The sequence below is a fragment of the Neoarius graeffei genome, chromosome 7, assembly GCF_027579695.1.
Source record: "Neoarius graeffei isolate fNeoGra1 chromosome 7, fNeoGra1.pri, whole genome shotgun sequence".
NCBI lineage: Eukaryota > Metazoa > Chordata > Actinopteri > Siluriformes > Ariidae > Neoarius > Neoarius graeffei.
In genome coordinates this window covers 41,394,653-41,412,825 of record NC_083575.1, presented here as the reverse complement: position 1 = coordinate 41,412,825, position 18,173 = coordinate 41,394,653, and the positions used below count along the sequence as shown (strand labels likewise).

The following is an 18,173-nucleotide window of genomic DNA, read 5'->3' as shown; positions in this document are numbered from 1 at the left end:
GTCTGCCACGAGGTTCAAACTCAGAACTGTCTCACTGTGAGGCGACAGTGTTATTTTAGATTTAAAAAAAACCCTGAATTTACTTCAATTAAAGGTTTGATTACGGTCATGTTTTAGTGTGAGATTAAGCTGGTAAACATTTTTCACAATTTTTTTTTGTCTTAAGTCTTTTTATTGTATTTTCACATGGAACAGAACAAACACAACCACCTATAGCTCACCCACCCACATCACACCATTGTTACAAATAAAAATCACATAACATAAAATGAAACAAAAGATTCACAGCAAATAAATTGACACATTTACATTGTACAGATAATAGAAAATAGCTAGACAAGTAACTGAAGACAAAAAGACGGGAGAAAAAAGGAGGAGGACGATAAGGCTCATCATTACAATGTCATTGGAGTCCATCTTTTTAACTAATGTAAGAACAGGTTGCCAGATATAGCGGAATTTTTTATTATTACCAAATTAGAATACCAAGTTTCTTGATGTGTTAGTATATAACCACAACTTTTATTTTTAAACTCCTCTTTAGCAAGAATTCTGGAATTTTTGTGTGACTCTTCATGCTGCTACTAGTTGCTATTTATAGGTTTTCTTTGAGTGTCTTTGCAGTATTTAACAATTATTCGCCAAAGGAGAAGCGAATATTGGTGAATAATAACCAAGACAAAGTCGAGGTTATTACTCACCAATATTCATGAGCCTGAGGCGGATAATTGTTTTAGTATAAATACACAGGTGATCATTTTAAAAAAATTACATTTGTATTAAAAATAATTTTTCAAACTTCGAAAACAGCATGCAAATGTAATAAAGGCGCAGCGCACACACTTATACTTTGGACTTTAGACTTTTTTGAATAGTTTTAGACCAAACTTAGTAGCATCTTTAGTGCTTTTAGAAACAGCATTTTCTTTCTTAATTCGTAATTCTTCCTCACTTAGGGTGACAAAGCGATTGGCCGCCATTTTGCTGAGTCGCTCGAGGTGATTATCGAGAAATAGTCTGAATTTCTTGAGCAATCAGCACGTGCGATTTTCTATAATCACCTGTATATTTATACTAAATAATGTTAAAGTCTGAGTTTCCCGATTCTTCGCCTTTCACGCCAATCCAAAAGATCACATACGCAAAATGAAGATTCCTACCATAAAAGAGAGACTGGAGGACCCGTTTCACTCAATTCTACATCAGAATTTACAATGAGAGTGAGTTTATGCACCATTTTGGCTTTGGGGGCAGCTGATCCTGGAATGAATACAGTCAGTAATTCAGTGCCAGGAGGTTTCATTCAGTCAGGGTTGTAGTCGATAGATTAAAAAAAAAAAAATTATGCTTATTTTTGTGTGAGACACAGTGTGGTAGAGCGAATTCAGATATATTGGGATAGTTTTTAAATGTCCAAATTGTCTAAGCTTTCTTGCCATTAATAAAACAAAATGCAATACAAAATGCATAATAAAACAATATAAATTTCTGAAATCCACAAGATTACAGTAAGGTTAAAATGCTTGAATCATATTCTAAAGAAGCTCAGCTTACCCTTCTTGTCAAGGCTGGTTGAAAACCATTTTTGGGACATATTTTCATGTGTTTAGGCCTTTATATTCAACAGATTTCAATAACATCCATCCATTATCTATAACCGCTTATCCTGTTCTACAGGGTCGCGGGCAAGCTGGAGCCTATCCCAGCTGACTATGGGCGAGAGGTGGGGTACACCCTGGACAAGTCACCAGGTCATCGCAGGGCTGACACATAGAGACACCCAACCATTCACATTCACACCAACGATCAATTTAGAGCCACCAATTAGCCTAACCTGCATGTCTTTGGACTGTGGGGGAAACCCACGCAGACACAGGGAGAACATGCAAACTCCATACAGAAAGGCCCCCATCAGTCACTGGGCTCAAACCCAGAACCTTCTTGCTGTGAGGCGACAGTGCTAACCACTACACCACCGTGCTGCCCAATTTTCAGTATATATTTTTTATAAATTCATAGCACACACACACACACAAGGGGCTGCAAAAGTAGGTTGTAGCGAGAATCGCGTGTGGGTAGAGCACAGAGGACAGCAGGACAGAGATCAGGTTTGACTAACGGCTTTATTGCCACATTTTTCAGGGTTACAATAATTTCAAATAGCGAGAGAGACACACACACACACAGCGTCTCGTCCGGGAATGCTCTCCTCTGCTCTCGCTCTCCCTCCTTAAATAGGGCGGTTTACTGGGGAGAACACACAAAACACAGGTTAATGACACTCAGGTGAAGCGATTCTGCCACTTACCTTCCCCAACTCCGCCCTCCTGTCACAGACCGGTGCTTGACCACGCCCCCGCTGCCACATACCCCCACCGCCCGACTCAGGCCGGGCGCCCGTCCGGCCCGCAGCCGACTCCCCCCCCCCCTTGACGGGAGAGGAAGTCCGCCACGACCATCTGCGCCCCCGGCCTGTGGACCACCTTGAAGTTGAAAGGTTGGAGCGCCAGATACCAACGGGTGATCCGCGCGTTGGCATCCTTCATGCGGTGGAGCCACTGGAGGGGCGCGTGGTCCGAACAGAGGGTGAAAGAGCGCCCCAGCAGGTAGTAACGGAGGGCGAGGACCGCCCACTTGATGGCCAGGCACTCCTTCTCGATAGTGCTGTAGCGCCCCTCACGCACTGACAGCTTCCGGCTGATGTACAACACTGGGCGGTCCTCTCCCCCCACCTGCTGGGACAAAACGGCCCCCAGCCCTCTGTCCGACGCATCCGTCTGCAACAAAAAGGGGAGAGAGAAGTCAGGGGAGTGCAAAAGTGGCCCCCCACACAGTGCAGCCTTTACCTCAGAGAAAGCCCGCTGGCACTGCTCCGTCCACTGGACCGGATCTGGCGCCCCCTTTTTAGTGAGGTCAGTCAGCGGGCTGGTGACGTCCGAATAATTAGGTATAAACCTACGATAATAGCCAGCCAGCCCCAGGAACTGTCTCACCCCCTTTTTGGTCTTGGGTCTCGGGCAGGCCGCAATCGCTGCTGTCTTATTAATTTGGGGACGCACCTGCCCGTTACCCAAGTGGAAGCCCAGATACCGTACTTCCACCCGCCCAATCGCACACTTCTTCGGGTTGGCAGTGAGCCCCGCCCGCCTCAGCGACCTAAGGACGGCCCTCAGGTGTTGCAGGTGCCGCTGCCAGTCATTACTATAAATGATGATGTCGTCTAAGTAAGCGGCCGCATAGGTGGCGTGGGGCCGGAGGATCCGGTCCATCAGCCGCTGAAACGTAGCGGGCGCCCCAAACAGCCCAAACGGAAGTGTGACGAACTGGTGTAAGCCGAACGGTGTGGAAAAGGCCGTTTTTTCCCGGGATAATGGAGTCAAGGGGATCTGCCAATATCCCTTCGTCAAATCCAGTGTCGAGTAAAAGCGAGCCGTGCCTAGTCGATCGAGCAGCTCATCAATACGAGGCATTGGGTACGCGTCGAATTTAGACACCGCATTGACTTTTCTATAGTCCACACAGAACCGGACCGAGCCGTCGGCCTTGGGAACCAAGACCACCGGGCTGCTCCAGTCACTGTGGGACTCCTCGACGATGCCCATTTCGAGCATGGCCTGAAGTTCTTCCCGAACCACCTTTTTTTTGTGTTCGGGTAATCTATAAGGACGGCTACGCACTACCACCCCCGGGGGCATCTCTATGTGGTGTTCTATGAGGTTGGTGCGTCCGGGCCGGGGCGAGAACACATCCGAAAACTCGGCCTGCAACTGGGCGACCTCCGTGAGTTGGGTCGGGGAGAGGTGGTCTCCACAGGGGACCGGAGAGGTGCGAGATGCCAATGACCCTTTTTGGATCTCCGGCCCCAGCTCCGCCTTCTCCGGAACTACCGACACCAACGCCACGGGGACCTCCTCATTCCAGAGCTTCAGCAGATTGAGGTGGTAGATCTGTAGCGCCCCCTCCCTGTCCGTTCGCCTAACCTCATAGTCGACGTCCCCGACTCGCCGTGTGACCTCGAAGGGCCCTTGCCACTTGGCGATTAATTTGGAGCTCGACGTGGGCAACAGGACGAGTACCTTATCTCCCGGAGTGAACTCTCTAAGGCGCGTGCCCTTGTTGTACAGGCGGGTTTGCCGTTCCTGGGCCTGCCGCAAATTCTCCTGAGTTAAGTGGGTGAGCGTGTGGAGTTTTGCGCGCAGATCCATAACGTATTGAATTTCATTTTTGCTCTGCGAAGGTCCCTCCTCCCAATTTTCCCGCAGTACATCTAAGATGCCGCGCAGCTTACGCCCATACAGTAATTCAAATGGGGAGAACCCCGTGGAGGCTTGGGGGACCTCTCGCACTGCAAACAACAAGGGTTCGAGCCACTTATCCCAGTTACGTGCGTCCTCACTTACGAATTTTTTGATAATATTCTTGAGGGTGCGGTTGAACCGTTCAACTAAACCGTCCGTTTGTGGGTGATACACGCTGGTGCGGATCGGCTTAATACCCAGTAGCCCATACAGTTCGGCCAGTGTTCGTGACATAAACGAGGTGCCTTGATCAGTCAGAATCTCTTTCGGGATTCCGACCCGGGAGATGACGTGGAAGAGGGCCTCTGCAATACTACGTGCGGAGATATTGCGAAGAGGCACCGCTTCCGGGTATCGCGTTGCATAGTCCACCAGAACCAATATAAAGCGGTACCCTCGTGTTGACCGATCTAATGGCCCGACGAGATCCATCCCAATTCGTTCAAACGGGGTCTCGATTAATGGTAGGGGGCGCAAGGGCGCTTTTGGAATGGCAGCTGGATTTACTAACTGGCATTCGCGGCACGCCGTACACCACTTACGGACATCGCCGCGAATCCCCGGCCAATAGAATCGGGCCATTATCCGGGCGAGTGTTTTATCCTGCCCGAGGTGTCCCGCCATGGGATTAAAGTGAGCCGCCTGGAATACCAATTCCCGGCGGCTCTTTGGAATTAACAACTGGGTGACACGCTCCTTCGTCTGAGTGTCCTGCGTCACTCGGTATAACCTATCCTTTAAAATGGAAAAATAGGGGAAGGTCGGGGTGGCATTCGGCTGGAGCGTTTGACCATCGATTACTCTCACTTGGTCAAACGCGTGTCGCAGAGTTTCGTCTCGCGATTGTTCCAGTGGGAAATCCGCGAGGGATTCCCCAATAGAAAGAGGAGGAGCCGGGGGCTCCTCACTCTGTCGCGGAGATGACGTAGACGGCTCTGCGACCGCAGCTCCAGCCAAAACGACACCGGGACCCCCCCCGGCTAACCGGCAGGACCCACTCTTTACTAGGTGTGCCATCAACCCCCGGAATCCCGGCCAATCAGTCCCCAAGATTAAAGAGTGGGTAAGGCGAGGATTAACCGCCGCCTTTACTATAGATTTGTCCCCTCTGAAATGTATGTGGACCGACACCAACGGGTAGCAGTGAACATCCCCGTGCACACACAACACCTTCACCCCTTGTGCTCCCCCCAATGCCTCGTCTTGCACCAGGCTTTGGCGGATCGAGGTCTGGTTGCAACCCGAATCCACCAACGCCTGATAGGTCGCCCCTTGTACACTTACCGGTATGCGATATGCTCCGGCCTGATCGAGGGCAGCCTCTGGCGCGTCGGGGATCCGCACCACCGCCCCCACCTCCATCGCGGCACACTGTTGCTGCAGGTGGCCCGGTTCCCCGCAGCGCCAGCAAACCGGCCCGGGCCTCCCCTCTGCAGCTGTGGATTGAGGGTCACTCACCTGAGGGGGGGGAGAGACAGACACAGAAGGGAGAAACGGGAGGGCACCACGGGTGCGGCGGGCCGGCTGGGGTGGGGCCGGCCCCCGCCTCCGTGGTGGGGGAATGGGGCGAGGACGGGACACGGGAGGAGGGGGAAGAGAGAGAGAGAGAGAGAGAGAAGAGGGGAGAGAAGATGACATCCGTTGTCCTGCCGCCGGGACAGCCGCCAGATGATCCTCCGCCAGTCCTACGGCCTGATCCAGCGACGCCGGGCGGTGGCACTGGACCCACTCCGCGGTTCCGGCGGGTAGGCGGGCGATGAACTGCTCCAGCGCCACCTGGTCGATGATCCCCTCGGCGTCGCGATCTTCGGCCCTCAGCCACCGCCAGCAGGCGTCCCGGAGCTGCTGGCCGAACGCGAACGGGCTGCCGACTTCCTCCATTCGCAGCGCGCGGAAGCGCTGGCGCTGCTGCTCCGGCGTGCGCCCCACGCGCTGGAGGACAGCCCGGCGAAGGTCGGCGTAGGCCAGCCGGTGGTCGGCGGGGAGCTGTAGTGCGGCTAACTGCGCCTCTCCCGTCAGGAGGGGGAGGAGGCGCGCCGCGCGCTGTTCCATCGGCCACCCCGAGGCTTCGGCGACCTGTTCGAACAACGCGATGAACGCCTCGGGGTCGTCCTGCGGGCCCATCTTAGTCAAGGTGATGGGAGATGGGCCCGCGGCCGGGGCGCTGGTGGACCCCGCCGACGCGAGGAGGCGCCGGAACGCCTCACGGTCTTCCTGTTGAGCCACCACCAGGGCTTCGAAGCGGCGCTCCTGCTCCTTCCGGAGCGTGACGAGCGCCTGGTGCTGGCTCTGCTGAGCCGTGGCGAGGGCGTGGACCAAGTCCGCGAACGGGGAGGATTCCACGATCCCGGGTTTCGGCACCACTGTAGCGAGAATCGCGTGTGGGTGGAGCACAGAGGACGGCAGGACAGAGATCAGGTTTGACTAACGGCTTTATTGCCACACTTTTCAGGGTTACAATAATTTCAAATAGCGAGAGAGACACACACACACACACACACACACACACACACAGCGTCTCGTCCGGGAATGCTCTCCTCTGCTCTCGCTCTCCCTCCTTAAATAGGGCGGTTTACTGGGGAGAACACACAAAACACAGGTTAATGACACTCAGGTGAAGCGATTCTGCCACTTACCTTCCCCAACTCCGCCCTCCTGTCACAGACCGGTGCTTGACCACGCCCCCGCTGCCACATAGGTATACAGTAATGAAAAACAAAATGTTTGCATAAAATCTCATCTCATCTCATTATCTGTAGCTGCTTTATCCTGTTCTACAGGGTCGCAGGCAAGCTGGAGCCTATCCCAACTGACTATGGGCGAAAGGCGGGGTACACTCTGGACAAGTCGCCAGGTCATCACAGGGCTGACACATAGACACAGACAACCATTCACACTCACATTCACACCTACGGTCAATTTAGAGTCACCAGTTAACCTAACCTGCATGTCTTTGGACTGTGGGGGAAACCGGAGCACCCGGAGGAAACCCACGCGGACACGGGGAGAACATGCAAACTCCGCACAGAAAGGCCCTCGCCGGCCACGGGGCTCGAACCCGGACCTTCTTGCTGTGAGGCGACAGCGCTAACCACTACACCACCGTGCCGCCCCGTTTGCATAAAATGTTAGTATTAAATGAAATCTAGCACCACTATTATAATACTGGAATAATCCTTCCTGTATACCTACTTTTACAGCCCCGTGTGTGATATATATAAAAAGACACACACACATATGGTGGAAGTCAACTCGCGACCGAGTAAGACCATTTCTTGTACTCATAAACTTCTGAAGCATCTTAATTGTGAGTCCATATAATGTTCCAAGAGTCCAAGAAATTCCTGTGTGTGAGTTTGTTTTGAGTGGATAAAGTGTTGCACATCACTAAACCCACTTCTTAGTACAGTCAGTTTGACACCAGTAGCACAATGGAGGTTGAGACGCCCAGCAACCAACTGAATCTCAGGTTTTATCTATGAGTTTCCCGCTCCTAGAAGAATGTTCTGACAAGAACTAGGGGTCCTTCACTCCCGGTGGGCCTGCCTACTCTTTTGCCGGAACTGCTGCCGGGTTGACCAGACAGAACTATCAAGGGGGGTGAAGTGACCCAGGCCGTATCCCTGGCCAAGGGAGGCTGAGGGTGTGCTAACACTTGCCCAAGGTGTCCACCTATATATGAAGAGACAGGAGGCAAAGTTGGAGGTGGCAGAGTTGAGGATGTTAAGGTTTGCGATGGGAGTGACGAGGTTGGACAGGATAAGGAATGAGCACATCAGAGGGACAGCACATGTGGAGAGCTTGGGAATTAAGCTAAGAGATATGAGATTGAGATGATATGGGCACATCCTGAGAAGGAGAATGTTGAGGATGGAGCTGCCAGGCACATGAAAACAAGGAAGGCCAAAGAGGAGATACATGGATGTGGTGAGAGAGGACATGAAAGTGGTAGAGAAAGATGCAGAAGACAGGGAGCAACGGAGACGAAAGATCTGCTGTCGCGACCCCTAATCGGGAGCAGCCAAAAGATTAAAAGTCACAGAAAAACTACAAGGTAAATAACTTCTTCCTCCCTTCATTATTTCTTGCAGTAGCAACTTAGCACAAGGTTTGAAATAGATAGATTAATAAAAATAAAAGGCAAGGCAAGTTTATTTATATAACGCATTTCATGCACAGTGGCATTTCAATGTGCTTTACAGAGGTAAAAGCAAAACAGTAAACAATAGAAAATAAAATTACATAAAATAAAGGGGGAAGAAGAGAGAAAAAATAAGAATTAAACAATAGTAGAAATAAAATAATAAAATGAAGTAAAAGTTCAGTAAAAAACAGCAGAATAAAATAGAATAAAAGTTAAGTAAAGTTTAAAACATGCAGAGACTCATCTCATCTCATTATCTCTAGCCGCTTTATCCTTCTACAGGGTCGCAGGCAAGCTGGAGCCTATCCCAGCTGACTACGGGCGAAAGGCGGGGTACACCCTGGACAAGTCGCCAGGTCATCACAGGGCTGACACATAGACACAGACAACCATTCACACTCACATTCACACCTACGGTCAATTTAGAGTCACCAGTTAACCTAACCTGCATGTCTTTGGACTGTGGGGGAAACCGGAGCACCCGGAGGAAACCCACGCGGACACGGGGAGAACATGCAAACTCCACACAGAAAGACCCTCGCCGGCCCCGGGGCTCGAACCCAGGACCTTCTTGCTGTGAGGCGACAGCGCTAACCACTACACCACCGTGCCGCCCCATGCAGAGACTGTAAAAGTTAAGTAAAGTTTAAAACATGTAAAGATGATATTTATCAGTTAGCAGAAAGCATCTGAAAACAGCTTGGTCTTTAGTCAAGATTTGAAGCTGCCAACAGCAGGAGCATTTTTAATGTCCTCTGGGCGTTGGTTCCATAGCTGCACTGCATAGTAGCTAAAAGCTGCTTCACCACACTTTGTTTTAACAGGTTTTACCAGTAAATGTTGCTGCTGTGATCTGGTAGATCTGATTGGGTTAGGCCGCTGCAACATCTCATCTCATCTCATTATCTCTAGCCGCTTTATCCTTCTACAGGGTCGCAGGCAAGCTGGAGCCTATCCCAGCTGACTACGGGCGAAAGGCGGGGTACACCCTGGACAAGTCGCCAGGTCATCACAGGGCTGACACATAGACACAGACAACCATTCACACTCACATTCACACCTACGGTCAATTTAGAGTCACCAGTTAACCTAACCTGCATGTCTTTGGACTGTGGGGGAAACCGGAGCACCCGGAGGAAACCCACGCGGACACGGGGAGAACATGCAAACTCCACACAGAAAGGCCCTCGCCGGCCCCGGGGCTCGAACCCAGGACCTTCTTGCTGTGAGGCGACAGCGCTAACCACTACACCACTGTGCCGCCCCATGCAGAGACTGTAAAAGTTAAGTAAAGTTTAAAACATGTAAAGATGATATTTATCAGTTAGCAGAAAGCATCTGAAAACAGCTTGGTCTTTAGTCAAGATTTGAAGCTGCCAACAGCAGGAGCATTTTTAATGTCCTCTGGGCGTTGGTTCCATAGCTGCACTGCATAGTAGCTAAAAGCTGCTTCACCACACTTTGTTTTAACAGGTTTTACCAGTAAATGTTGCTGCTGTGATCTGGTAGATCTGATTGGGTTAGGCCGCTGCAACATATCAGAGAGGTAATTGGGCCCTGTACCATTTAGAGATTTGTACACCAGGAGCAATACTTTAAAGTCAATTCTGTAGCTTACTGGAAGCCAGTGAAGGGACCTTAGAATTGGAGTAATGTGCTCTGTTCTTTCTGTTCGTGTGAGAACCCTAGCTGCTGCATTTTGAATCACCTGAAGTCGTTTGATGGTCTTTTTTGGCAGGCCTGTGAAAAGGCCATTGCCTTTTCACAGGCCTGCCAAAATGTTTTAAATTTACTTTAATTTTAACTTTATTCTATTTTATTCTTTATTCTATTCTGCTGGTTTCTTTTTTTTCTCCTCCTATTTGAACTTCTACTTCATTTTATTATTTTATTTCTACTATTGTTTAATTCTTATTATTTTCTTTTAATTCTTTTAATTAATTGTTTTAGAATAAAAATTAAATTATTTTATGTAATTTTATTTCTCTATTGTTTACTGTTTTTGTTTTTACTTCTGTAAAGCACATTGAACTGCCATTGTGTATGAAATGTGCTATATAAATAAACTTGCCTTGCCTTGCCTTGCAGTAATCAACCCTACTAGAGATGAAGGCATGTACAAGTTTTTCCAGATCTTTTGACATAACTCCTCTTAGTTTGGAAATGTTTTTTAGGTGATAAAATGCCGATTTAGTGATTGCTTTCATGTGACTGTCAAAGTTTAGCTCGCTGTCAATACGTCAAAAACAGTCTCTACAATTATATGAACACAGTACACTGAGTAAAATATCTCCAGACTCAGTAGTAAGCTGATCTCTCTCTCTCTCTCTCTGTGCTGGTCTCCTGCTTCATGAAGGTTTAGAAAACACTGTTGGACATAAAATCCATCAGTGGGCCATTTAACCACAGTAGTGGTGGTGAGTTTCAGGGCCGGAAAATAAATGCTGCTCTGTTAAACTGTGGCAGTTGATGTGAACTCACTCAGCCCCTCCCCCCTGCCATCATCATCACATCAGCTCTGCTCTAAACCGCGTCGCGCGCATGAATTATCTCTGAGCCTGATCTCTGAACCGACTCAGCCCGTGACGTCACCCGCCTCCCCTAGTAACCCTCCTCAGCGTCTCCGGAGGAAAACCATCAACATGGTGCGTAGCGAGCTCACTTGTTTATTAGTTTAATGATAAGCAGACAGGACTGAAATCACACAAATACCTCCTGTCGCCTGACTTATTCGGAAACGGTGTGTGGAAAGTTCTGGATAGATTACAAGGCCGGGTTAGCTAATTAGCCGGCTAACGGATTGTGTAGCTAACTCTGTCAGCTAGCGTTAGTTTAGATCATTATAAAGATAGTAATTATAAAACAGACTGCTCGGAAAAAGGAGGCTTTTCTATCTGTCTAGCTTTATTAGTTATCAGCGAGTAGGAAATAATATTATCGAAAGCATCGCTGCTGTATCTGTTGAAGAATCTGATTTTAATCCAAAACTAACCGTGTTGCTTGCTGGTAATCTTCAAACTACAGCTAACTAGGAGCTAGTCAGACTAAACTCTTAGCTAGAATGCCAGGCGCTGAAGTAATTAAAAAAAATTCAAATATATTTCGTATAGATGTGATAGTAGTGTTCCAGACTACATTAAAGCTATTATTTATTTATTTAATGAATGAATGAATGAACTGACATTACCTGGGTTTTAGTGTTGGGGAAAGCAATGAACTGTGTTGAGAAACTTTTTTTTTTTAAATAAGCTCAAGCATCACCTTTGAACATTTCCACAGCTGGTAAAAGGTCAAACATGTTCTATGTAGTCAGAAGAGTAACCATGGCTCAGTTTGGTATTTGCTGAACTCCTACTCAGTTTTGTCATTTTCCTTTGTTCATGAGCACAACTTTGTGAGAAAGGTTATGTGATTAGAAAAGCTGTCCACATGAAGATTAGAGCAGATCTAAATGTGCATATCGCCTCTTCAAACTAATCTCTGTCAAATCATGCATTTTGTTCTTGATGATCTGTGATGAATCAGATGTGTTTCTAAGCAGACGGTTAAACTTTTTTTTTAACTTCTGACTATATACTGTAAAACAGTCTTGATCACTGGAAAAATCAGAGAACAGGTTTTTAGTCTGTAATGTTTGACACTTCTTAAATTAATTTTGTCCTGCATTTGTCTCTATGTCCATTTTGTGTCCTTTAAGAAATCTGTCAGGTTTTTCTGGACAGGGTTTTCATAAGATATGTTTTTTTTTTTTTTTTTTAAAATACACTTCAGGGTTTATTATCGATTCTCCGAAAGCTGAAGAGTGCTCCAGACCAGGAGGTGCGCATCCTGCTCCTGGGACTTGACAATGGAGGAAAGACAACACTACTCAAGCAGCTGGCTTCTGAGGACATCAGTCACATTACTCCTACACAGGTACAGGATTTAACTCGGGCAAAATGGGCACGTACAAAAATAATTTGTTTTTCTTGTTCTAACAGTCCCGTTCTGGTTTGGTAACTAAACCAGGTCAGGTGTGTTTGAGTAGGGCAACCACAAAATGTTTAGTGGTGAGTATTAAACTTTAGATTTGACTGAAAACCACAACAGGTGACTGAGCTGTCAGCAAAGCATTATCTTACATTCACCTTGCTACATGCACAAAGATAAAGGTTCCATTCATTAAATGGTAAATTTGAGACATTGGTCCTCATTAACAGTATTTAAGTAAAGTTTTGTGTCCATGTTTCTGTAAGCCAGACCATACTTTAAAAAAAAATATATATATATATATATATATATATATATATATATATATTCCCCCAGATGTAAAGTTTCAAAAACAATTATTTTCTTCATACCAGTGTGAGGTACGTTGATGTCAATCACATATAAATTACCAGGCTTGTGCATGGTACATATGATTTTGCATTTGCTAAAGCCCACAAAACTCCATAAAAGGCAAAGCTCACACAGCTGAAATGAAACTTAAACACCAAGAAAAAAAACCCCAAAAATTTCTTGGAGTTAGAAGTGAAAGTTATTTTGATTGACTTACAGTGGGGCAAAAAAGTATTTAGTCAGCCACCAATTGTGCAAGTTCTCCCACTTAAAGATGAGAGAGGCCTGTAATTTTCATCATAGGTACACTTCAACTATGAGAAACCGAATGGGGGGAAAGAATCCAGGAAATCACATTGTAGGATTTTTAATGAATTAATTGGTAAATTCCTCGGTAAAATAAGTATTTGGTCATCTACAAACAAGCAAGATTTCTGGCTCTCACAGACCTGTAACAACTTCTTTAAGAGGCTCCTCTGTCCTCCACTCGTTACCTGGATTAATGGCACCTGTTTGAACTCGTTATCAGTATAAAAGACACCTGTCCACAACCTCAAACAGTCACACTCCAAACTCCACTATGGCCAAGACCAAAGAGCTGTCAAAGGACACCAGAAACAAAATTGTAGACCTGCACCAGGCTGGGAAGACTGAATCTGCAATAGGTAAGCAGCTTGGTGTGAAGAAATCAACTGTGGGAGCAATTATTAGAAAATGGAAGACATACAAGACCACTGATAATCTCCCTCAATCTGGGGCTCCACGCAAGATCTCACCCCGTGGGGTCAAAATGATCACAAGAACAGTGAGCAAAAATCCCAGAACCACACGGGGGGGACCTAGTGAATGACCTGCAGAGAGCTGGGACCAAAGTAACAAAGGTTACCATCAGTAACACACTACACCGCCAGGGACTCAAATCCTGCAGTGCCAGACGTGTCCCCCTGCTTAAGCCAGTACATGTCCAGGCCCGTCTGAAGTTTACTAGAGAGCGTTTGGATGATCCAGAAGAGGATTGGGAGAATGTCATATGGTCAGATGAAACCAAAATAGAACTTTTTGGTAAAAACTCAACTTGTGTTTGGAGGAGAAAGAATGCTGAGTTGCATCCAAAGAACGCCATACCTACTGTGAAGCATGGGGGTGGAAACATCATGCTTTGGGGCTGTTTTTCTGCAAAGGGACCAGGACGACTGATCCGTGTAAAGGAAAGAATGAATGGGGCCATGTATCGTGAGATTTTGAGTGAAAACCTCCTTCCATCAGCAAGGGCATTGAAGATGAAACATGGCTGGGTCTTTCAGCAAAAAAATTTGATGATATTTCAAAAATTTCAAAAAAATTTGATGATATTTGAGATGTAAATATCCTAGAAACTACATAGTCTAGGCAGATGAAACTGAACAGGCTTAATGTTGAGCAATATAAGATTTATTCCTCAAAATTTGAATGAGAAATTCAAAGGTATGTGGAGTCCATGAACGATTTTGCAATATTTGTGAACCCACTCGACCGTCTCTTCCAATGCTGGTGGTCATCCAGATCCTTTTGCCCTGCACACACAGCCTTCCTCTTTGAACTTTTTGTGCCGTGTCCAAATCTGCATTGCAGTTGGTGCATTTTTAGAGAATCCTCTCATAAACGCACGCTGCACAGTCTTGTTCGAGCGTATTCTAACACACGAAACACCTTTTCTTTTCCAGTGAATGGCATTTCTATACCTAAAAAGATAAAAACAAAAAACATTAAACATAACATTTTGACCTGTTTCTATACATGCTGTTAAAATTTGAGGTCAACTGAACGAGAATTGGCAAAGTTATTAGATTGTGAAACGATCTCAAATTTTTTGAAACACTCTGTGTAATGTACTATACCCAGGTGATCATGGACACCATGACACATCATGCAGAAAAACCGCTATTTTATTCGAAATATAGTGTCTCGGTGACTGTTGGCCAAAATGCACCAGTGCACACTCCCCTATGGCATATTGGAGAAGCCAGAAGTGAAGCCAAATTATGGCACAACTTGGGAGCATATGGCACATTGCAGCCAGATGAGACATACCAGGCTTGTTAGTCGTTTAGTGCTGGGTCTTAGAAAATGTTGCACAGCATTAAAAGATGATGTGGAAAACTGAACCGACTTGCACACCACCTGAGCCCGCCCTCCTTTTATACAGCATTCTTGATTGAATTACTTGAGGTCTTATTTGTCCTTTTTATGAATTTATAATTCCTTCCTTCCTTTATTTTTAATGTTTGTAGTTTACGCCTTCAATATGAAGTGACTGAGTTCCACAAAATGCTCATTAAATGTGTGTATAAAAGTTCAGTAACTCATTGCAATTTATGTGATTTGAAGATGATCAATCAAGGTTTACATTAGTTAGGCTTTTTATTCATAACTTTACACGCACTCAGGAGCACACTTTTCCGAAATGGCAATTTGTGTAGCAAATTGTGTAAATGCTCACATGTATGAACGTTTTTATGAATAAACCCATTCATATCTAGCTTTCCAAATGACGCACTCTAAATGCTTACGCAATGTGGGGGGTTTAATGGTCTTATTTGGAGTAAGAATGCAAGGAAAACAATGTTCTATATGCCCCATTTTTATTTCTCCTGCCATATGGAAGAACATTTCCTTTTAAGGAAATCTGCATGTTTCTCATTCTTTTTTTTTTCACCAGGGTTTCAACATTAAAAGTGTGCAATCCCAGGGTTTCAAGCTAAATGTATGGGACATTGGAGGCCAGAGAAAGATCAGACCATACTGGAGAAACTACTTTGAAAACACTGATGTGCTTGTAAGTGTTTTAAGTGTGGTGATACTCGTTGATATTCTTAATTTACGTGGACATTGCATCGCATCGCCAGTTTGTAACTTTAGTTTTCTTTGCATGCGATTTGAATTTTAACATGCTCAACTAAATGGTGTTCATCTTAGAAGTTTATCATGTCTGTGCTTCATGTGTACAAACACTTTCTTAATAGAACTCGTCTGTTTTAGATTTATGTCATCGACAGTGCAGATCGGAAGAGGTTTGAAGAAACGGGGCAGGTGAGCATATTAGTGCGGGAGAGAAATCTGGTATCAGCACGAATATTCAGTTGAAGATCAAACTCTTGCTGTGATTTTTCACTTTTAACATGGTGGTAGTAGTATGAATGAGAAAATCGCAGCATGTATGTAATGTACACCATGTCTGGAGGATCAATTGTTTAGATTTTATTAAAATGGATTTCCTAAAAGTAAAGATTTCATTTTGCAAAAAGACAGCAGGTAATGAAACAGTAACGGTTGGCGTGTGTATGTTCACAGGAGCTAGCCGAATTGCTGGATGAGGAGAAACTTAGTGGGGTCCCTGTCCTTATCTTTGCAAATAAGCAAGACTTGCTCACTGCTGCTCCAGCTTCAGAGATTGCTGAAGGCCTCAACCTGCACACCATTCGGGATCGCATGTGGCAGATCCAGTCCTGCTCTGCTCTCACAGGCGAGGGAGTCCAGGTACAAAAAAAAAACCCTCTGTATTTTGTGCAGAAGCATTAATCTTTTTATACTGTAGAAACCAGTACTTTTTTAAAAACAGCTGCACAATTTGATTCGTTTAGGACGGCATGAATTGGGTGTGCAAGAATGTCACGGCAAAGAAGAAGTAGGAGTGTTCGTACGTTTTTCAGCTGCCCAAGCACTGCATGGAAAAGCAAACACTGTGGACTATGTGGAGTCTTTACCAGCTGGATCAGGTTGTAGAGGAATGATCTCTGTATTAACAGCAGCTGAGGATGCCTAGGACAAGACCTTTAACCCCCCCCCGACTCTATTAAACATCCACCACTATTTGCAGTGCAGGTTCTGTGCTGCAGTCCTCCTGGATCATCCAATCTACTGTCACTTTACCGATCAGTCTAAAGACTAACCCGTTCACCTAAAATGGACCACTACAGCTAAACCAAACACCACAGCTATTAAAAGCCCAACACTCCAAGCATATGGTCTTGACAAAGCTCATCACTGACTTTAGCTCTTTTCCTAGACACTGTATGTGTTGTCTGAGCGGAGGCTTGTTACTTCATGTATTGAGGATTGATGATGTGCTGTGAGCGACCAAAAAATGTATGTGCATGTGTGTACATGTATGTGTGCACGAAGAATCAGCAAAAACTCGTTTTATGGAGTGCAAGTGTGTTTCTGATCTGATCTCAAAGGGATGTTTTTGGGCACGCTTACTTATTTGCCCTGTCAGAGGCAACACACACACACTTGAGTTTATCCATACACTGTTTAATATGTTATTCCTTTTAGAAGTGTGTTAGTTCTTTAAATTATTTCGTGTTTATTTGTTTCAAAGGCTTCATTGTTGTGTTGACTTCTAAAGAGCATTTTGCTGGCTTGTACCATAGTGTTTTTAAAAAAAAAAAAAAAACGAGTGCTTATTTTAATTTGGTTAATGCAGACAAGCATCAGGATAAGCCAGAGTGTAGGAAGGACAGTCACCTCTCACTTAGGACAGGACATGAATGAAATTGACAGGTGTCCTTGTAACGGGTTTAGTAGGCTTAAGCATCTGGTTGTGGCAGTGGAGAGGTGCTCCGTGTGCGAGTCTGAGTGTGTCCAATCTAATAACCGTGATAGAAAAGGGATGTTGGGGTGTTTGTTTTTTGGGAGGGTTTTACTTTGTGTATTTTAACATTCCATTCCTTAGACCTCAGTACATCAGAACATGGTTAATGTTTATGATGGTACGTGCATATATCCTGTTACTGTACATTGTTTTCCTTTATTCTTTTGAATACGTCATTGTAAATGATTGCTGATGATTTTACAGAACATTTTATGAAACACTTTCTAGAGGACGGAGTTATGTCAGCATATTAAACATATTGAAACACCAACAAAACATGACTGAGGCATTGGGTTATTTTTTTTTAAATTAAAAAAAGGCAGTCACGTTAAAGAGGGTGCTGTATCCTTGTTGTCCTTCACTCAATATAGTATTTCTCTGTAAATATGTATTTGTTTTGTATCAGTTGAGAGAGTACGCCTTTTTTCTTTCTGTTAGTCCTTGTACCATGCCAAATGTGAGCATGCATTAGTTTTGGAAAGTGTGGGAGGCTGTTAAAATTGTATGCAACCCACATGCTAGATGTAAGGTGGGCCTGACATGAAAAAGCATTTACCTCCTCTCAACACAAAATTCACACACAGCTGAATTATTAGCAGACACTCAGTTTAAGTGGTTTAGGTTTTCATGTGGTTGGTTCAGCCTGAATTGAAGCAACACGAGAACTACATTTTTCATTTTCCGTAATTCAGATTAAAAAAAAAAAAAATCCATAATTCATTTCATAACTCGGATTTCTAACTCAGCAATTTGACTTTTTTTTTTTCTCCCCCAACCC

At 45.5% G+C, this 18,173-nt stretch overlaps 1 protein-coding gene across 1 annotated transcript; it reads left to right on the top strand.

The window, feature by feature from the left end:
* Positions 1–10,977: 10,977 nt before the first annotated feature.
* Positions 10,978–17,671, top strand: arl3a (ADP ribosylation factor like GTPase 3a). The gene is made up of 6 exons (XM_060925664.1): positions 10,978–11,087; positions 12,214–12,357; positions 15,461–15,577; positions 15,781–15,831; positions 16,093–16,278; positions 16,383–17,671. The coding sequence occupies exons 1-6, from the start codon at positions 11,085–11,087 to the stop codon at positions 16,428–16,430; spliced, it is 549 nt and encodes a 182-aa protein (XP_060781647.1). The 5' UTR covers positions 10,978–11,084; the 3' UTR covers positions 16,431–17,671.
* The last annotated feature ends 502 nt before the right edge of the window (positions 17,672–18,173 follow it).